Genomic DNA, 22,333 nt, shown 5'->3' with positions numbered 1-22,333 from the left:
CTTTGCTCATAGCTGGCTCACCATTAGGCCCAAGTAAACTGTCAAGTTCATGTGGCTTCATCAGTCAGCTCAACGGTTTATTGGATCAGACAAGATGCAGATTCCTAGACTCTCTAAGCTGAAACAAAGCCAAACGGTTAAATCATACCCTTAGAGTTTGATAAATATGTGATCAAACAATGCTTGATTTGTGAAATATTTTTCTAACAAAGAAGTGTTGGAAATTTTTGTATTAGCCAGATTGGCAGTTTTTAATAGTCCAATTAAATATTTGAATAGCAGAGAACATGGAGTTACGCCCAAAGTCATCCATACCTTACCACATTTGGAGTTAATGTGATTTATTCACATTTGGGTGTACTATTTTAAATGTGTTTAATACAAATACATACATACACCAATATATTTGGTTTCAATTACTGTACAAATATCAATATAATTATATCCCAATGTAGTTTAATAAAATCCAAAGTCCTCCAAAGCCAATTATGTGGCATCACTTACACTAAGTTGCTGGCTGACATCGTCCCAATTGTCCTGTTAGTCAGTGTGGCATTCAACTGTGGCTGCTGCAAGCGACAGCTGCCACAGCTCATTAGTTGGTTTCTTTTATTGGACCGTGCATCGCAATCTTCTGCGTTCCAAACTGCAACTGACCTTTGGCCCCCGCTTCGTCTGCCGCTCAACATTTGATCTTTGAACCATCTAGCCATCGTTTGTCATCTGCTCTTTTCCTTCCTTGTGCATTTTGTTTTCACTTCTCAACCCGATGGTCAGGCTGTGTAATTATAGCTGTCACTCATGCTCCCCTCTATAGCCCACAATTTGGTGTCTTCCTCTCGACACCCACTCAGAAACATTTTGAATAGTTTTATTTTTTTTCTGGTGTTCAAACTGTACTAAATAAATAAATAAATAAATAAATCATTGATTGTTTCTTTTCCAGCATTTGTGTGTTCTGTATTGTCTCACTGCATTCCTGCTGCTTTTTCTTTTTTTGGAAGCATTTTAGTATTGTGCTGTCCTAGGGAAACAAATTTAAATGTGTGCTGTTTTTTTCCTTTTATTGACGAGACTCTTTATTGACATCCATGGGAAATGTAACAAGATAACAAGAAACAATAATGTTTCCTTTTCGTATCTGTCATCGCTCCAAAAACAAGATCGGGTTACTTTTGAGAATTGTAACAGATAGAGGACATCTCTGAAGTAAAATGTAAAGCTTAGGCAAGATTGAGCCACATTATGTTCCAGGGACAGTAGCCCGTGATTGCAATGCTTATATACAGTATACGGTACATACTTTCATAAAACTACACATACAATCAGCACAGGGCGGTAATGAAGGCAGTGGACAGACACCCATGGGAGTCGGTTTCTCGGCTGCTTGCCGGTTACAGGGAGGGGGTGTTCCACAATTTGGAGTTTCTTTTGGCCGGTGATGTGTTTCTCAGATTTTTCCCAGTTTTCTTAGCAGTGGTTTGACTTAGAGGAATGCAGATGGAATCGGGAAGACCAGAGATGGGCATTGAATATATCCCAAATGGAGTTTGATGCTCAGGCCAATTTTGCCTGCCCTCTACCTTGGACCTGCACAACAATTAGCTAACAAATGCTGATAGGAAGAGACAGGAGGATAAAAGGTAGACGAAAAAGAGAGGTGTGGGCATGTGAAGGGAGACCTTAAAGAGTAAAAATGAGAAAGACAGATGAAGTATGGCCTGACAGGAAAGAACAAACTAATGCTTAGAGCAAATTGCCTGCCCATAAACGGATGGAAAGGGGAGGAGGGGGAAGCTTTAAGTTTAAACTATATTTTGGAGAAACTTTTGGATGTGTGACTATGCATGTTAAGGCCTTATTGACTGGATGTTCATGCAAAGTCCCATTTCCCTCTCCACACACTCTCTTGGGATTAATTACACACTGTCACTCACAGCCAGCAGCTCTCCCACTCTCCCTTGCTCCCATTGGTGCATTCTTGGAGAGCAACAGGTGTAGCTCAAGTTGGCTGAAATAGCATTGAAAAGCAGTGACGTGTGAAGCAAGAACCGCCACACATCTGTCTACTTGAAAAGTTGGTCATAATGTTCAGTTTTGACTAGAGTAGTGTTCAACCAAAATAATTGTGCGTTTGTGTTTAAAAACAGATGGGTAGTGAGATTATGGCACACTTTTACGTATAGAATTGGACAGTGTGGTTAGTTGAGCCTAACAAGCTGACATGGGTGCTATTATAATCACAGTAGTGTGTAGGCACTTCATTTAGAAACCGTATCTGTAACTCCCGCAGATGAAAAGTGGATGAAGAAGAGAAAATAAAAGGGGTATCTGGAGGGTGAGAGGGCAGGACTTTATCGTAATTTTTTTTTAATAAGAATTGGTTGCTATTTTGTTGGTGCTGAAGGCTTATAATAAGATCATGTACTCAGTCGTACTTTGCACTTTCACGCATGCCATTCATTTCTATCTCTTTCCTCCAAGCATGGTCCGACCATACTAATCAATTTCCAAATCCTTACTTCACAGCATACCCCATCCTCCTCTAAATTTGCTTAACTTTGTAAACATTTTAAGTGCAAATACATGCACACCCAGTCCACAGACATTTCCAAATGCACCATGGGTAAACCTGCTCTTCCAAGTCTTGTAATTCAGCAATATTTGTGCAGACATACACCCTCTCAGGGCATTTACAGTCTTCCCCTCTCTGTGTCTCAGTGACATCTTTCATTGTCATTGTGCTCCTCTAAAAATAACACATAATTAATTTCCTTTGCAAAATGATTAGTCTGCCAACTGACTAGATTTCATATTTCAGCGTGCATCGATCCCCCCCAGCACGCTCGCCGGCGCTTCATTAGTCAGAAGGAAAATGGAGAGAGGGCAGGGAGAGTAAAGTCAATTACTGAATCTTATGTTTGAAAGCAACACGCAAAAAACGCATTCATTAAAGTAGAGCTGACATGTAAATTGAAATTGATGATGAGGGGAGTCTGTGTCACATCTGCATTGCCTCTTGCATAAAAAAGCAGAGCTTGTAGACTTAAGATCAAAGCAGTTGTGGTGGTGGTGGGGTTGGGGTGCTTAATCACAAGGTCCAACACAAACGTGCTCTGCAGTTATTGTTGGCAGCCATAAAGGCAGTCTGTTAGTTACAGACTGGCTTTTTGCTGTCTGCCGCTGATTTGACACATGAAAAAAAATCTGTTGGTTGATTGACTTTCCGTTAGGATGCACAGGTGAAATTGGAACCTCCCATGTTTTGATAGACTGAGCATTAAAAGGCAATTTAAGAAGCTTCAGCTCTAATATAGACTCACTCGCTCACGATATTAAGTATACCTGTATGTGATGTAACCCTGTCTAAACAGTCCTGTGTTTTTACTGTGATTAAAGTGTGCAATTTGAATTTGCTGAAGGTGTTACAATAACATTAGTTACACAAAATATGAGAAACACTTCTCAATATGATACTATGCAATTTCTCTCACAATCAATCCAATTATATAAATATAGGTACCTTTATTACAAATTGGCAGGCTGATTTATTACCAAAGAGATATTCCCCAGTTGTTAGCACAAGCAATTTGCTGTAATCTTGATTCAGGAAATATAAAATTTAGGGTTATAGGGTTATAAGAATAATGTCTTCTTCTCCACTCTAACCTCATCACAAGAACATTTTAGTGGAACTTGGTACCTGCTTAGAATTTACCCCAGCCTGGTTTGTTCTAACCATCAACTTTTCCATTATTCTCTGTAGGGCCTCCAACAGCGCCTCTCCACCTCATTTCCAATGTGAATGAGACCTCTGTCAATCTTGAGTGGACCGCGCCAAGGAGCTCAGGAGGACGCCAGGATCTAACGTACAACGTAGTGTGTAAACGCTGTGGGCCCGATGGGCGACGGTGTCAGCCTTGCGGCAACGCCATCCACTTTAGCCCCCAGCAGCTGAGTCTGAAGGGAACCAGAGTGTCCATCAACGAGCTCCAGGCCCACACTAACTACACCTTCGAGGTGTGGGCAGTAAATGGCGTCTCCCCACAGAGCCCCGGGCCAGAACAGGCGGTGTCTGTGACCGTCACCACCAACCAGGCCGGTAAGCTAATCAGACATGGTTTGATTGAGTTTGTGGGAGGTGAGCCTGAGGGAAGTGTTCACGTCCAACAGAAGTATTAATGGAAGTAAGATGATGCTTCAGCCTGCTGCTTTTGGATGCTGCATCTTCCGTAAGTTCAATGTAAGGTCAACATGTACAGTATAAACAAAGGTTTTCTCATAGGCAGCCAGTATAGTTTCGACTAAATCCTTAGAAAATTAATAAAATATTATGTCACCCGGCGGCACGGTGAACGACTGGTTAGAGCGTCAGCCTCACAGTTCTGAGGACCCGGGTTCAATCCCTGGCCCCGCCTGTGTGGAGTTTGCATGTTCTCCCCGTGCCTGCGTGGGTTTTCTCCGGGCACTCCGATTTCCTCCCACATCTCAAAAACATGCATTAATTGGAGACTCTAAAATTGCCCGTAGGCATGACTGTGAGTGCGAATGGTTGTTTGTTTCTATGTGCCCTGCGATTGGCTGGCAACCAGTTCAGGGTGTACCCCGCCTCCTGCCCGATGACAGCTGGGATAGGCTCCAGCACGCCCACGACCCTAGTGAGGAGAAGTGGCTCAGAAAATGGATGGATGGATGGATTATGTCACCCGCAACGTACAGTGATAACACTGATTTACTGAGTGACCAGTGTAGTGTTTGTAGATTCAATGACATATTTGCAAAATTGAAATACAAATGCATCAAGGAAGGTCAGTAAACGGCTGACGTTAAAATAGGAGAACGTACATTTGTTTGAACACATTTCACATGTCATAGTAGAGATCAAAGATTGTCCTACTAAATTTCTACATGTGAGTAACTCTTTCTGCTGAGGAAGTGCTGCAAAATCTTCCCAAGAAGATGTCTTATTTCTACTCAAAACTAAACAGGTTACTGGTGCACTTAAAATAAGACTCAACACCTAAAAAGTCACTTGTTTCAAGATAATTTTGAAATAAGCAGAAAGAACATTTTGTGAAAAAAAAATCTTATTACAATGACAAATTTCTCTACTTATTGCAAGTGAAATTTTGCTTGAAACAAATGAAAATGGTCTAAAAACCAATTACTTTGTTGGTGATGAGTTTTATTTTAAGTGTAATCTGATTAGTTTTGATGAGAAATAAGACAAATATTCTTGGTAAGATTTTGAGTTTTTGCAGTGTACCATTGTGTTGACTTGTGTGCACAGAAGGGGAGATTGGTAACTATGTAACATATATGTTCGTTCGTTGACAAAACATTCTTATTAAAGATGGGAATAATTTGGGTGACAGCTGGATGATGTGGAGGATGACGGATTCCTTTCAGTGTGAAATTCCATCCATCCATCCATTTTCTGAGCCGCTTCTCCTCACTAGGGTCGCGGGCGTGCTGGAGCCTATCCCAGCTGTCATCGGGCAGGAGGCGGGGTACACCCTGAACCGGTTGCCAGCCAATCGCAGGGCACATACAAACTAACAACCATTCGCACGCACAGTCACACCTACGGGCAATTTAGAGTCTTCAATTAATGCATGTTTTTGGGATGTGGGAGGAAACCGGAGTGCCCGGAGAAAACCCACGCAGGCACGGGGAGAACATGCAAACTCCACACAGGCGGGGCCAGGGATTGAACCCGGGTCCTCAGAACTGTGAGGCTGACGCTCTAACCAGTCGGCCACCGTGCCGCCCAGTGTGAAATTATTTTCTTTAATATTTCTCACGGGTTTTGCATAATTATGCATGTGAAGCCTGGGAGGAGACAAGTGGCAATGTGCTATTTTTAGAGCTGGAGCTAATGGATTAGATGAGCTGTGTTGATCCACTGAGGCGTCATTATAAATGCTGATCGAAATTGTTCGTGTAATTATTAAAGCATAATATTTCCATGAATGCAACATCTTCTCTTGAGCTCGAGAAGAGCCCTGTAGGCCCAAGGATGCATCCAGACCCTCCCGTTGTTTTGCCAGTCAGCCATTTTGTAACTGGTTGTTGTGCAAATGGATTTTATGACCCCGGTGCTTTCTCGTCATCCCTCCCTGCTCTCCACCACTTAAAGCTGATCATTACTTGGATCTCCTTTACTGCTTTGCTCTTGGGTGGCAAGCTAAGTGCCCTTTTTGTGTCACTTTTTATCACTAATTTCTATCCCTGGGAAAAGTGAATGTCTTGAATGCTGTTTGGACCGGCAATTTGAGGACACAGAGGCTTGATTTATCAGATGGGGTCAGGAAAATAGAGATGAATGGCTGTGCTGCCTGTGGGAGCGTTAAGAGCGCTGCCAGACAGCCATGTGTAGGAGCTGTAATGGAGTGCACCCCGGAGTCAAGGCCGCGGGTTTGCAATAGCATGAAAGGGTGGTCGCACTGGCGCACAGTTGCACAAAACAGTCCAAAAAGTGCACACCCACACATGGAATCGGACTGAGTGACGTCCCTCTGTGATTTAAGTAGACTAATCTGCAGGCTACAGGTTTTACGATACAGATGTTGCCTTTGGCTTGTCCCCGGTGCATGTTTCACAACTGTTCCATAAGGATTATTTAGAAGGTACTTGTAGCGTGAAGTGTGTGTATGTCTGAACGGATGTGAAAAGTGAGATATAGATATAGACACTGTTTATACATTAAGAGACCATCCACATTTGCCCCTCAAACAATGTTGCCTGTGTGTCCATGTCTCTTTTAGTATATGTATGTGCCTGTGCTGGTGCCTGTGTGTGTGTTTTAAAGAGGATATCTCTAGAATGATTGGATTTCTTTCTGCTAATGCTCTGTAGAGGCTTTGGAATCTCTGGTTTCAGCCTCTAGTAATACAGCTCGTCATCTGTGGCTGTCCCTTTCCCCGTGCTGCCTCCCTTCATCCAGACACGGTGGATTACGCATTTATTATGATAGATTTATTAGGATTTATAACTGCTGTGGAAAAGACAGCCCAGCCTCTGCTGCCTCCCCATTAAAGTTCGAATTTCAGGGGAAAAGGAAGAGGTGAGGGAGGCAGCTTGGAACGAAGGAACACTTGTGGATTTCTGACTACGAGGAAAAGTAATATAGGTGTTTCAGAGAACCACGCCAAAGGAAAATTAACACATTAGCACTGTTGAATGCATGTGCATGATTCTGTGACTAAACGTGTGTGTGTGTGTGTGTGTGTGTACGACCCAGTCAGATTCTTCGATTCCAGTGGCATAAATCAGTGGGAGTGTAACCCCATCACCCGAACTGCAAGAGGAGTGGGAGGCGAGGGAGGGGTTCGGTTGTTGGGGGGCGACAAACTTTGAACTGACCCCTGGCTGTAAAGCAAAGTGTTTTCCCCCCTTTATGGTTTCAAACACTTTGTGCGTGTGTATTATGACACGGAGAGAGAGAAACAAAAAAAATCTAAAATCTAAAATGAAGGTGTTTATGTCTCGATAATAAATTCTTGGCAACCTTATGTGAATTAGAGCATGAGAAAGTGTCTGTGTGGGGGGCTTGCCTGTCAGCGAACCTGCGTGTAAGTTTCCATCTTGCTGGCAAAACGGACATGTGCGAATGTGTTTGTGGAGATGGAAGCAGCCGTTACATGGGGTGGGAAAGGATCTTGTAAGCAGAAGCCATTTTCTTAACACTGTGAAATATAGCTCCCTCCCCAGCTTTTTTTCCCTTGGTGACACCAAAACTGAGGGACGCCAATCTGGCAGCCAAGCTTCAATCTGGCAACCACATGTGCTTCCCAGCAGTTCTCGTTTTTAATGTCAAACTGTAGTCGAAGGCATATTTGCACAACAGCTCGTGCCGACCACATATGCTCCACACAGCACAAATAGTGAACGATTAAAAAACTCTCAACAAACTGTGTTTTATGTAGAGACAATTTATGACAAATGCAAACGCATCAAGAATGTCACCTGTAATTGATCATTATAGGTGCTAACTAGTCTAAGCATGTCTGCCCCGATTTTTGCCTCACGTCAAGCTTCTCTATTCAGGAAAGGCATGTTTGGTTATATGGTTGAACGATATTTCAAATTTGTCCATATATTGGCTTTCTTTTTCTTTTTTTTCTCCTTTTAATCGTTCTACAGTACATCATGAAACACAGCCTTTTTGGATCACCTCTTTTGTGTCAGAGGTGTTTGTAACCTTGCGGTCTCATGGAAGGAAATCGCAGGAGGGTCCACTCAAATGTCCACTCATCTTCATCCTCACATTAGTTGAGGGAGAAATAAAAATGCAACAAGAGAAGCAGAACACAATTAAGTCACAATATCTGTCATCTTTGGAGAAAAGATGGATGTGTGGATTACGAGAGTGGAACGAAGGTCAGTGAACCCTCTGGTTTTTTTTTTTTCGTAGCTGGAGTGTCCTCTCTAAGTCCCAAGGGGGGCTTCAAATTGGCTCTCTCCGGCTGGGCAAGATTGATCGAGAGATACAAATGGCTGCCGTCTAATTGTTTAACAGAGATCCAACACATTAGGCCAACACAACCTTGGGTTAATCCATTTACCAAGAGATGTCTGCAATCCCATACCTCTTCATCTCCATCTCAGATCCCACCAGTCCCACTGAAAATGCCCCCTCCTGCTTCTACGTCGCCTGCCTGAAATTCAATCCCAGGCTGGTGCTTAAATTCCAGGCCTGTTTGAACTCAATCCGTAGCTAAAAGCAGGGTTTTGTTAGCGTAAGCTTAAATACTCAGCTCCCTGGGGCTCATGGTCAAAGTGATGAGAATGTATATAATGTCATAGATAATCCAATCGTGATCGGTGGATGGTGAACCCCTCATTAATCACTCCACTGTAATGTTTTAAAAGACAGACATTAGGAAGGGTACAGTGTTGCTGAGGAGCACAGGTCCCAAAAAGTATTCTCTGTAAAACTTTAAGGTCTAATAAAAGAACAGCAAAGTTGGTTGGTCAAAAGTGTCTAAATGTGTCCAAGATTCTTAGGTTTCCAAAGAAACTATTCTACACATACCAATGAGGAGTACAGCACCTTTTCTTCATGTATTTTCCTTTGTACCATTGGGTATGTACAGTGGATATGGAAAGTCTATACACGACTGTTAAAATGCAAAAAAAATAAATAAAGAATGAGACCAAGATAAGTAAATTCTTTTTTTTCACCATATTTTCAAAGGGGTGAAATAACAATTAACTGAGATAATGTGGTCGCACAAGTGTGCACACCCTGTTATAACCAGCAATGTGTTCAGAATTCACCAGTCCCATTCAAACTCATGTTAAATGTGATTTAACACACACTTGCCCAGAGATGGGAGTAAGTCACATATGTGCAAGTCACAAGCAAGTCTCAAGTCATAACCTTCAAGTCTGAAGTAAGTCACAAGTCTCTGCGGGGGGAAAAATTATATATTGGAGTGGTAATAAAATGTTTTGTTTTTTTTCATAAATCATAACACAAAAAAAGTATTCACACCTTATACAAGTTAAATGAACAACAACTGAGATCATGATCGATTTAATTTATTGCACTGAATTGTTTTAAAGTTGTATTTCAAACTCAATTGAAGAACTTTATTTCTCAACAAACTATGCTGTGTACTTTATGATGACTGCCTTGTAACTCGTACGGTTCTTAAGAGAACACCATTAAACAAAAGCCAAAAGTGTTTTCTGTTGGTCAATTATAATTAGATGTGTACCTAATGGGCAATGGAGCATGAAAGAGATTAATAATTAAGCAAATAATACATGACATAAAAATCTTGCAGTCCTTCAAAAAAAAAGTGATGTGAACAAAATCTGTATTCCTCCTGTGTCCTGCACTTTAATTAAATCCCTCAGTGGGGTTTGTTAATTTATTTAGAAGCACTGACTCTGGACAACTGACCATTGTCATAAGATTAAAGGTTATGTTTCCGACACTGTTGTCTCAATTTTAAAAACAGCGCAGACAGTTTTATCACAGAGCCTACATAAACAGAAGACATTTTAATGGTGAAACTTCAATCAACACTTTGAGTAGTATGAAAATTATACACACGCTCACAATTTGTACGGTACTTACTAATAGTGGAAGGCACTTTTGTCAACATCTTCGATCGTGAATCCCATTCAGCAGACCTGTAACCACCTGGCATCTTCTAGCGCCGACTCTTTCGTCATGCCCGCAAATGTCTCTATACCTTTTTTTTTTTTTTTTTGTGTTCTCCACAATACTATCAATGCTGCTTCACTGCTTCTGAATTCCACGGTTGGCATTATATTTTGGGCATTACTAGAGAAAAAAAGAGAAAGACTTTGCGTGCCTTATGAACCAAGACAAAATGTTCGGACAATTATCTATGAAACTTAATATTTGATCAGCTAGCTAAACTGTTAAATTAGCTTACCTGTCTGTGAGTTTTGTAGTGATTGATGAAGTTCCACGTCGTTTTTATTGTTTCTTTAATGCACGAGTCACAAACCATGCAGGTTGACATCCTCTTTTAGCAGATTTCATCGACAACATAATCCTTGAATCCAAATTGTATTATCTTTGGAGCTTCTTTCATCCTTGTTCATGCAGGTGACTAAGTCCCACTGGCAAGTGCGCAACAACACAGACTGTGTTGCCAGTTTGGCGCCAATGACCCCCCAAAAAGTTTCATCATTTTAAAAAAAGGCAAAGTGTCTCAATTAAAAATACAGATTTCCAACTCTAAACGAGATGACTAGTCAAGTCAAATCTCTTGGCTACCATAGACTAAAGTCAAGTCTTTCTGAAGTATTTGGCAACCAAGTCGCAAGTCATAAAACTGGCAACTCGAGTCGACTTGAGTCAAGTCCACTGACTCAAATTAATGTCAGCTGTTTTAGTAGGCTTTTCCTGTCATGTTTTGCTTTCTAGCAGAAGCCTGAAGTTTTTGTTCAAACACTGGGAGGTATTCGTTTCATAATTCCATCTAAGGCCATGTTCCATCTGAAGAAAAACAGCCTCAAAGCATGACACCACTACCCTTCACTGTAGGTATGGTATTCTTTTGGTGATGAGCGGTGTTGTGTTTGCACCAAATATACCTTTTGGAAAAACTATAACACATTTTCCCACAAGCGTCCGGAGATTTGTTTTGTGTTCATGTTTCTTTGTAAGAAAAGGCTTCCATCTTCCCTTCCCTATCTTGCCACCCTATCCCAGACTTATGAAGAACACAGAGAATTGTTGTCACATGTTCAAAAACAGCCAGTACTTGCCAGAAATTTCTGTAGCGCCTTCAATGTTGCTGTCAGTCTCTTCGCAGCCTCCTTGACCAGTTTACTTCTCATCTTTTCATCAATTTTGGAGGGATGTCCAGTTCCCGGTAATGTCAGTGTTGTCCCATATTTTCTCCACTTGATTGTGACTGTCGACCAGGGTGTATTTAATCCCTTGTAAATTCTTTTATACCCTTCTCTGACTGGTAACTTTGAACAATGAGATCCCTCTGATGCTGTGGAAGCTCTCTGAGGACAATGGCTTGTGCTGTAAGATGTGACTGCAAAAATGTCAAGAAAAGCCTACTAAAACAGCTGAATGTGATTTGGGGTTAATCAGATGCTGAATGTGATTGGTGTGGTGTGCAAACCTGTGTGCAAAACAAACCACATTATCTCAGTTGTTTATTTTTAATTCCCCTCTCAAAAATAATCTTTTTTCAATTGAGGTATACAGGTTACGGTCAAATAATAAAAAAAAGCTATTTGAAATCATCAATTTTTTTTTATATCACAAAAAAAGACCTAGCATTTGAACAGGGGTGTGTATCGACTTTTTATTGCCACTGTATGACCCAGTTTCAATGTTGGCGCGCTCCCTGAAGATTGAAGTTTGATTTGTGCATCAGTGACATGCTGAAGTGTGGGTTTGAGAGTGAGCCATTATCTCCGCTTTAACCTTCACGTGTTAAAGGCGGTTGAATGCAGATACTGTAGCTCTTTTGCTTGAATTATGGCCTTATTATCAGCTGCTGCAGAAATGGCTCAGGATAAGATCGCTCAGTGGCGCTTTAATGAAAACCAATTGATTTGCTTTCTTGAAGACAAAAAAGGCAAAAGCCTAGAGCTCAATTTTGTTCTTTTCCGGGACTTACTTTGTAGCATCACAGGGTTTCCCAAGGTGACCTGCAGATATGCAGAAAATCAAGGTTGTTATTACTTTGGCACCTCGTAGGGGTGAGTGTCAGTTAAGGGAACATTGGGTCAGTTGCATGCATTCGAACCAGCAGTAGTGCAATATATTATTATTATTTTTTTCAATCTAGCTATGTGGTTGTACAGCGTCACTTTTTCTATAAAAACCAAAACCAAACACAAGTGAATGCCTTGTGGTGTCCAGGATAAAAGAGCAGAAGATTTAAGAGGGAAGCAGAAACAGACTTATTGTCTCCAAGGCTGCAGCATGAAAGACAAGTTGAAAACAGCGGGCTTAAATTGCTTTTTCTTTTGTATAGCTCCCTCGCCGGTAACATCTGTCCAAGCAAAGAACATCACTAGACACACCATCTCGCTGGTGTGGCAACCTCCAGAACGAGCCAATGGGGTGATCCTTGAGTATGAGGTCAAATACTATGAAAAGGTAAGCGGTTGAATGAAACATTGGCAAATTGCCCAGTATTGTTTTCTAGTTGTTTCTCCTGTCTTATTAATCTTTTTTTCCCCTGCAGGACCAGAATGAAAAAAGCTACAGGATCATAAAAACCTCATCCAGGAATGCAGACATCAAGGGTCTCACTCCCCTAACTTCTTATGTGTTCCATGTGCGCGCACGCACAGCGGCCGGCTATGGTGAATGTAGCGGCCCCTTTGAGTTCATGACAAACTCCGGTGAGTGAAGCCACATACTGTATTATGTGCTCTCTTCAAGACCATACTTTTTTTTTTTCACGGCAGAAGCCACTTTTGGAAAATTCTGCAATGATAGCATCTTTACGAGTGACTTTTTCCGAGGGCCATTTATCAAAATAGCTGTTGTGTGTAAAAGAGACTTGCAACTTGAGTAGTTGCCATTATTCATGGTGCAATGGGTCTCAGTGGGTATACCAGTAAAGATTTAACCTTTATGAATTTTTGAATAATTGTATCATTTCAACTAAAATGCAGTTGGTCACTGTTTTTTGGAGCAGGATGAAATGTAATCATATTAAAGCCTCTAAAAGGTTAAGCTAAGATGTTTGATAGTGTTTATATACACCATTCTCAGATGAAAGACTTTCAGGTCCAAATGTTTTGAACGATAGCGAATACCACTGTTTTTTGGGGTGAAATATGTCGAGACAACATGTAATATGTCAGTTATCGCAATCCTAGAGCTAACAGTGCAAGCAAAATGGGAAAAACTGAAAGCCATATTATGGTGTGCATGGTTAGAGAACTGATAGAGGGACCAGGTGTCCCCTTTGTGATGCAGATCCAAACAGCAGCGCATGATAATGACACGGTCAAGCACCCAACCTGATGGACTGTCATTGTCTTTCAATGAGGCCAACAGCAGTAGACTTTATGGTGGAATTGTAAAACAAAGTAATGTGTTTGTGTGTGTGCGTGTGTGTGCGTATACAGAGTTTGGGATCTATCGAGAGGGTGCACGAGGAGTCCATGACAATGTCAATGACACAAAATGTATTGCTCTTTTTTACTCACCATTTCACTCTTCCCTCTCTCAGTGCCAGCTCCTATAATTGGTGATGGAACAAACTCTACAGTGTTACTGGTGTCTGTGGTCGGCAGCGTGGTGCTCCTCCTTCTCCTCATCAGCGCTTTTATCATCAGCCGAAGGTGGGCTTCATCTGTCAGGCTCTTCTGTTCTCTGTCAGTCCGTGTCTCCTCTGCAATGAGCGATGTCTCGCTTAGCACCAGGAAAAGTAGCTGTCAGGGGCCGGGTGTCAGACCAAAATACGCACACACACCGAGTCAGAAAGCTATTGCACCATGCTCACGCGAGATGAGTGATGACTCGCCACACAGGAGACATGACTGACAGCCACGACAGCTGAAGAGATGCAATCAGCGACCCCTCGATCCCTGTCCTCTGCATCCATTCTCACTTCTTGTCCTCTTTCCTCTGCTTATCCCATATTGACTACAATCTGGGCTGCTGCTTATTGTCTCCTGCTGTGCTTTGCTTACGAGCATGAAGAAACTGAGAGACAGGGAAATGGGTTAAAAGAAAAGGCGGAAGAAGAATGGCAGTGGACAATGAGATAAGCAAGAAATGAAAAGTGGCAGGCAAAATTGAGAAAGAGTCAGACAGAGAGGCATCAGGTGGATTTGTGGTGACCCAATCTCAGGGTGTTAACCAGCAAGCAGGACAAAGCTCCATCACACAGATGGGATTACATGCAGATGGGGCTGCCTCACCTCAGGGTCCTAACCATGCTCATCGTGTGTGCGTGTCTGTGTGTGTGTGTGTGTGAGTGCAATTTTGGTGGCATTTGAACGTTAATTTATTATAAATTCATTGTAATGTGTGTGCATTTTACTTTCACTTGTTGATTGGTGTGTGACCATTTTTATATCCAACCAAATTTTGGTTTTCAGCTCTGAATCTGTGTTTTGGGTACTAAATTGGGTTTATTGTGTGTGTTTATGTGTCTTGGCTTTCCGTGTGATTGGCTCTTTTTACAAGCAAGCAGGTGGTTGTCTTTGCCTTCTTTATACTGTATGACCAGCGTCATTGTGTTGCTGCACCCATGCGTTGATTTTCGGGGAGGGACTGTAATCACGTAGCTGTTAACCCTCATTACACAACTGCAGAGGAGGACAATGTCTCACACATGCGGTCACAGACATCAGCGCATCAATATACTAATCCTGAGGGGTCTTAACACATTGTTCTATAAAATTTATTTATATCTTATATCCCCTCCTCAATCCTCCATTTTAAATTCCTGTTTTGTCCCTCACAGGGAGAAGCAATTGCAATTGACAAAACGGTAGAAACCCATTTGATAAAAACATAAATCAAGGGAACCGCAATTTAAGTGACATACATATTTAATAGTGCCATTTGGAGCAAACACATTATTTTAACATGACACACGTCACCAACTGTCCTTATGTTCTGTCCCCAGAAGGAGTAAGTACAGCAAGGCAAAGCAGGAGTCAGATGAAGAAAAGCACTTACATCAAGGTAACTCCTACACATTCTATAAATTAAAAAACATTGGTGCTTTTAGGTGTGTGTTGACATACATGCACTATAAACTACAACTGGAGCCCATAAATGAGATGGAGAGTATAAACAATTTGGAATAAGTTTGCACCCTACCTTACTCCAAAATGCTCATCAACTGGCCATTGGTATTGATGTCCCATGAACATTTCAAGTTAACAAGCTCCATCTTCATCAATCAGCCATAGTGACCTGAAACGCAAAAGTGTGAATCAATGTATGGGGGGAAGAAAGGATCGTGGGAAAATGTGGGGTTAGCCTGCAGCATAATGAAAATAAAGACCAGATGAAGAATTCTTTCCAGACTAAATTCTTCATTTTTTTTCTTTTTTAAGGAGTGAGGACATATGTCGACCCCTTTACCTATGAGGACCCAAACCAAGCTGTACGCGAGTTTGCCAAAGAGATTGATGCATCCTGTATCAAGATTGAGAAAGTTATTGGTGTCGGTAAGGAGAAATCTTTTCAAACTATTCGTCTTTCACAAGTTACATGACATATTTTTCTTGCTGAGATGTTTCACCATACATAGACATATTTTCTGGAGGGAACCAGTAATATTTGTTTTCATGCAAATACAGTCTTTCTTCAAGAGGAAAACAATGTTTCCTAGACGATAACATTTAGTCTGTCTTTTGAGGTCTTTGGGTAGAAGCTAAATATGTTGTTTGTGCTGTTCCTGTAGCTGAAGTCATCCAATGACAAAACAATAAGGAGAAGAATCAATATCCATTTCTTGTCTCTACCTCACCGCAATACTGGCTGCGGGGTGGGAGAAATAAGGGACTAGTGACCCTGATCAGTGTTTAAAGAGGACCCCTCCCAACATAGACATTCAAGCAAACAAACACTGGCGCCAGGAGGATGCACTCTAATAGTACCATGTTTGTTTCAGGGGAGTTTGGTGAGGTCTGCAGCGGACGTTTGAAAATGCCTGGCAAGAGAGAGATCTGTGTGGCAATAAAGACGCTGAAGGCTGGATACACCGACCAGCAGAGGAGGGACTTCTTGGCTGAGGCCAGCATCATGGGCCAGTTTGACCATCCCAACATCATCCACCTTGAGGGTGTAGTCACCAAATGTATGTTTCTATTTGACTTTTCTCCTGATGTTAGAACTCGAATGTTAGTCATTTTTTATTCATGTGACTTTGACTTATTTGCAGAGTTCCAATTATTCCCAAGTCCCTCAAACACACACACTTGCATGGAAACACAGTTGGTTAACATGTCCAATACACAATATATGTTAATACACAAAAAGGACTTCTATATACATTGCCCCCCACCCAACCTTAAAGTATAATAATAAATCATTCCAGCCTACATTATGGGTGACTTTGGTGGAAGGTTGATTCAGACAAATATCTTCTTTGGGTGCCAGAAGCTCTGCCTGGCACCCAAAGCTTTGGACTGGTTCAGTAGGTTCAGGCTTTCTGCAGATAGGTAAATAGTTTGATTTATTTCATTAATTGAACTTTACTAGACAAATATATGAGTTTGTAGTAGTGTGCCCTCGTATCGTGTGAACTAAAACTACATATGCCATTGCATCCCAACATTATGAGTGCAATTCACAGTCAGGCTTGTCACCAGGTGGCCTTTTTCCAGATGGACGGGCTACATTGTCAGTGGGAAGGCTAAAGGAAAATAGAGCAAGGTGGGCAAATGGTGAGGGGGTCCTAATGGCCCAGGAACAGTCCCTGTAGTGCGGCACTAGGCTCATTAATCATGGTGTCAGCTCTAAATGTGTTTGGGGTTAGGGAGTGATACCCTATCCCTCCTCTATCTGCTGCTGCATGGTCACAAAACACTGGTCACATCTCCCTCCCTCTGCCCTTGGTGTTATCTCCCTCATGTCTCACCCGCCCAGCTTTGGTCTACCATTTACTTCTTGTGCTGATTCTGTTTATTAAGACTGAGGTGCTTGTGTGTTTGTGTGAAACTCTTGTCAACACGTCTGTGCACTTTGTGTTATGTGCATGTGTCCGGGAGGGCCGATGGCCAGCCTCGGCTTAGGTTAGACGGATGAAGTGCCTTAATGTGTCGTGACATAGCAGCAGCCTGCTCCTATCTCTACTCGATAACACTGTCTCTGACCCTTTTATGCACACAAGACAGATGCATGCACGGCCTAGACAGACCTGAAAGTGAACAGCAGCTCAGGCAGAATTCCTTATGTCTTCCAACACCTATCACCCCTTATATGACCCCTCAGACCTCAACAAGTAGTCGTGAGACAGGCATAGAAAATGCAGACAGATGGACAAACGGAAGGAAAAGAAATTGGAGACAATCCAGGGAAGGTGCAAATAGAGAAGCAGAAAGAAAAAGACAGCCGGGCGGTAAGAAGGTGATGGATTGGAAGAACGACAGAAGACAACAACAGGAACAACGACAAAAGAACACAGCGAGGCCAAGAAAGCGACTGAACCAGAGGCAGAAATTGAAGAGTTAAATGAGGGAGAGAGATGAGCCGTACGTAGTGATAACCGCCAACATGAAAGGCTGGTGAGCCCTCGCAAGGAAGGCACCAGGTAACTAGCACTCGGCCGCTTTCCACTCTCACTTCTGAGAGCTTAACTCAAAGTTTGGGCAAATGAGTCCTTCACACTAGAGTGTCTCTGTGGAATCTATTAAAAACCCATTATTTGAATTGTACTTCAATAAAGTTAAAAGGAATTCTTAATGTGGCATGAACTTGTTGGCATGTCCAGCAGAGCCAGTTAAGGCATATTAATTATGAATACATCTCGATGGGCATCTGAAATACATAATTTTATATAACCCTTTCACGGAGGACTGCCAGAGTGCAGCCCATTTTGATGCCTTCAGACTTCAATACAGTCTCCATTAAAATATCTAATCAACAAAAAGCAAGCCTCTAAATGAAAACCAGGTGAGTTATTAAAAGCTCGTCTTTGAGTTTGAGTGGGAGTCTGAGGAGCGTTCGCCTGTTGATTTTCAAATATTGTCCCCTTTGTTGCCTGATTTTCCCTACCCGGTTTCATTGGCAGGTGATAATCAGCCCTCTTTCGAGGGTCCCTGCCTCGGGTTCATTGCCAAAGGCGTAAGGCCATATTCAGCAAACATGGAATTAGCATGCAAATAAGATGTGAGGAATAAGGCGGAGCTGAAAAGGCGAGCGTTTAAGGTCGCAGGTCAGACGCTCTTCAGACTGGATTGGGGAGCTGTCAATCACTAGCGCCTCGAGGGCAAAGGCGCTTAACAAAGGGAACAAAGATGGCTGACAGAGAGGGCCCCTGCTATCCCCCAACTTTAAATCCACTTCCTCTTTCGGGGGCATCGTCCGAGTGCCTCATGATTAATGGAGTGCCAGTCACACAGCGGGTGAGGGGGTGAATGACAGCCCCTTGGCAAGGCAAGTGGCCTGCTGTGGAGGGGAACGTCACCTTCAGGACCTCAGCCGCCAACGGCTCAGCTACTCAGATACTATGAGTTTTCTTCAAGAACGCATTAGAGATTTTGCATTCAAAGCCAAGGCCTTAACTCAGCTCTTCTCATTGCAATGAGGCTTTAACGCCACCTTAGCTGTGCCACTTGAAGTGGAACACAAAACTGTGCAATTTATTGTAACACTTTTAGCTATGGGTTGCTGCTATGGTCAGTTAGACATCTGCTTGCTGCGGTTTGGGGATAAAAACAAGCCATCTTCCCTTCTTTCTTCCGTTCATGTCTCACTCCTCCTGCCTGCTATCCCCCTCATCAGTTGGGAAACAAAGACAGACAGAGACCCGCCAGGGAACGGCCACCCTACCCGTCGCCTGCCCCGATCAGATAAAGACACAGATGCTCCCCAAAGAGAAGAAGAGTTGGCAAGATAGAAGGATGGGGTGAAAAAGGCCAAAGAGGAATGGCTGGGGTCATGGGGAAAAGGGAATGATATAACGTATGGAGATGAGAGGAAAATATGCAACACAGTAGAGTGACAGATGTGTCAAACGTTGGTGAGGGGAAAGAGGTCAAAGGGACAGTAAGTGGCATGAATAGTGAGTCAGATGGACTCTGGCTGGGTGACTGTGATGACACTTCACATAAAGTATCCTATGTCTGCTCATATTTGCATTAAGACGAGAGGAGTGTGCAGTCACGTTTTGCTTCAGAGGAGGTGCCTTTGCATGTGCAGCGAAAGAAAGAGGATGTCTGGGCAACCGTTTCACTGAGCTAATTAAATCACCGCAGGACAGAGATAGATGCCGTGACACACACACACACACACACTTAAATTCCACTGAGAATCTGCTGGACTGTCATGTGCATCACTTGCCGCTATAATCATCAGCCTTTCATTCTCTCAATCTTTCATTCTCTCTCTCTCTCTAGGTAAGCCAGTGATGATTATCACAGAGTACATGGAAAACAGATCGCTGGATGCATTCCTGAGGGTCAGTCATGCGTTTCTGTGTGTGTGTGTATATATGTGTGCGTGTGTATATATGTGTGCATGTGTGTGTGTGTGCGCGCGCGCGTGAGATACAGCTGTAGCATGCTGATCTGATCTTATCTCTCTAATGTCATCCGCCCAAATTACAAGCGTTTGTTCACAAACATTCACCCTAATCTTTATCGTCGTCCTTGATCGACTTACCATCTTTGTGACAAGAATTTTACGGTTGTTTCACTTCTGTGTTAGCAAGGTTCACTAAACTTAAGGCTTTAGAAGATCATTACTCACATCAAGCATCCTGGCCAAAGTCTAGGGGTTAACCAACAGTCCAGTTTACACTAAATGGTACGGTTCAGTTCAGCAAACCCAGTATTGTTTGAAAGACTATACCCTGATCTGGCTTTCCACTGTGGGGTGTGTATGCAGGCGCAAACATGTAGATATCAACCAAACGGACTTGGTAGCAATTATACAACCCATATAAAATAGAATGCTAAAAAGTAACATGCTTTTATTTACAGTCGTTCCTTGTTATAGCGCGGTTCACTTATTGAGGGTTCAGTGCATCGGAATTTTTTTTTATTGTAGTACTGTATAGTACATTTACTCAGCCACACGTCTGTGGTCAAGTAAACATTGTTAGCTAATTAAATATAGCCTACCACCACTAATTAGAAAAAAATTGTAATCCATAACAGATGGTGTAGATAGAGGGAGGATGGAAACTGGCTGCTACTCTTTCAATCGCTTTATTAAACGAAGGGTAACAACAGACAGTAATCAAAAGCACATTCTTAGCACACCCGCAAGTCACTGTACACCACAGTGGCTAATGGAAATAGACGGCCAATATTATATCCATATACATTCACCTCCACATCACTCTACAGAGCAGTGTGGCCTGCACCTCACGTGCATAGTGTTGATGGTTGGTGATGAGGTGAAATTTTAAAATACATATAGATAATACCAGGCGGCACGGTGGGCGACTGGTTAGAGCGTCGGCCTCACAGTTCTGAGGAGCGGGGTTCAATCGCCGTCCCCGCCTGTGTGGAGTTTGCATGTTCTCCCCGTGCCTGCGTGGGTTTTCTCCGGGCACTCCGGTTTCCTCCCACATCCCAAAAACATGCATTAATTGGAGACTCTAAATTGCCCGTAGGCATGACTGTGAGTGCGAATGGTTGTTTGTTTCTATGTGCCCTGCGATTGGCTGGCAACCAGTTCAGGGTGTACCCCGCCTCCTGCCCGATGACAGCTGGGATAGGCTCCAGCACGCCCGCGACCCTAGTGAGGAGAAGCGGCTCAGAAAATGGATGGATGGATAGATAATACCATAAATAGTTGGTCGCTACGTTGCAAAGTTTTGTCTACTGCGCGGGTGATCTAGACCGTAACCCCCATGATAAATGAGGGATTACAGTACTGATTCTTTTTTTTAAATTTTTTTTTAATGGTAAGACAGTCGAATTTATCAAGAAATTGTTCACTGCGCAGGGTGATCTACCCCCGTGATAAACAAAGGATTACTGTATTTTTTTTTATTTAGACAAATGTGTTTTTTAAATAATAACACAGTTGAATTTATCAACAAATTGTTCCTCTTGTGTACAGAAGAATGACGGCCACTTCACTGTGATCCAGCTAGTAGGTATCCTACGTGGTATTGCGTCAGGCATGAAGTACTTGTCAGACATGAGCTACGTCCACCGTGACCTGGCAGCTCGCAATATTCTTGTCAACTGCAACTTGGTTTGCAAGGTGTCTGACTTCGGCATGTCTCGTGTGCTGGAGGACGACCCCGAGGCTGCATACACTACCAGGGTGAGTGGGTGTGTGTATGTTTATGGGTGACAATGACCTGACTATGTGTCATTGCTATTGTGTGATTTGTCAGTCTTTATTTATAAGGCCATTTTTTATTAATACAGGGAGGGAAGATCCCTATCCGTTGGACAGCCCCTGAGGCCATCGCTTACAGGAAGTTCACTTCATCTAGTGATGTGTGGAGCTACGGCATCGTCATGTGGGAGGTGATGTCATATGGCGAGCGGCCATATTGGGACATGAGCAACCAAGATGTAAGTCACATTTCTCTCATTTGTCGAGAACAATACTAACAATTATAAGAGTTATTTTCATATAATTTGATCAATAACAGTACGGACATAACCCAGTGAATTAAATTTTGAAAAGAAATAAATTTTACTAATATAAGTATTTGAATTCTTGAAAGTTATTATTCAAATGGTGATAACTGTTTCTAAGAAAACAATATTTTAAATTAATATTTTTCAAACCTTTAATGCCAAAATGTCTTTACTGTTAGGTGTATCATGATTTGCAATGTTTTCTGAAGATGCTAATTAAATATTTGGATAGATTGGATTGAATTGGATTTTTCTCCTCCTGCTTAATATGCCTTTTTCATGAAAATTAACACAAATGGATCTTAGTGTCGGCGGCACGGTGGCCGACTGGTTAGAGCGTCAGCCTGACAGTTCTGAGGTGTGGGGTTCAATCCCCGTCCCCGCCTGTGTGGAGTTTGCATGTTCTCCCCGTGCCTGGGTGGGTTTTCTCCGGGCACTCCGGTTTCCTCCCACATCCCAAAAACATGCATAAATTGGAGACTCTAAATTGCCCGTAGGCATGACTGTGAGTGCGAATGGTTGTTAGTTTCTATGTGCCCTGCGATTGGCTGGCAACCAGTTCAGGGTG

At 42.5% G+C, this 22,333-nt stretch overlaps 1 protein-coding gene across 2 annotated transcripts in view; it reads left to right on the top strand.

Annotated features, from left to right (window-relative positions):
• The window catches only part of epha4l (eph receptor A4, like), a 58,178-nt gene that overhangs the window by 27,438 nt on the left and 8,407 nt on the right, over positions 1 to 22,333 (top strand). Inside the window, exons 5-14 of one of the 2 annotated variants that reach the window (XM_061782337.1) lie at positions 3,767 to 4,102; positions 12,492 to 12,616; positions 12,705 to 12,864; positions 13,704 to 13,815; positions 15,114 to 15,169; positions 15,547 to 15,660; positions 16,107 to 16,292; positions 19,555 to 19,616; positions 21,230 to 21,439; positions 21,547 to 21,696. In XM_061782337.1, the coding sequence (XP_061638321.1) occupies positions 3,767 to 4,102; positions 12,492 to 12,616; positions 12,705 to 12,864; positions 13,704 to 13,815; positions 15,114 to 15,169; positions 15,547 to 15,660; positions 16,107 to 16,292; positions 19,555 to 19,616; positions 21,230 to 21,439; positions 21,547 to 21,696 (1,511 nt within the window). Of the gene's footprint in view, positions 1 to 3,766; positions 4,103 to 12,491; positions 12,617 to 12,704; positions 12,865 to 13,703; positions 13,816 to 15,110; positions 15,170 to 15,546; positions 15,661 to 16,106; positions 16,293 to 19,554; positions 19,617 to 21,229; positions 21,440 to 21,546; positions 21,697 to 22,333 lie in introns of both variants that reach the window. The other variant, XM_061782336.1, reaches the window with a different exon arrangement.

The sequence above is a fragment of the Phyllopteryx taeniolatus genome, chromosome 8, assembly GCF_024500385.1.
Source record: "Phyllopteryx taeniolatus isolate TA_2022b chromosome 8, UOR_Ptae_1.2, whole genome shotgun sequence".
Taxonomy (NCBI): domain Eukaryota; kingdom Metazoa; phylum Chordata; class Actinopteri; order Syngnathiformes; family Syngnathidae; genus Phyllopteryx; species Phyllopteryx taeniolatus.
This window is presented reverse-complemented; position numbering and strand designations above follow the sequence as displayed.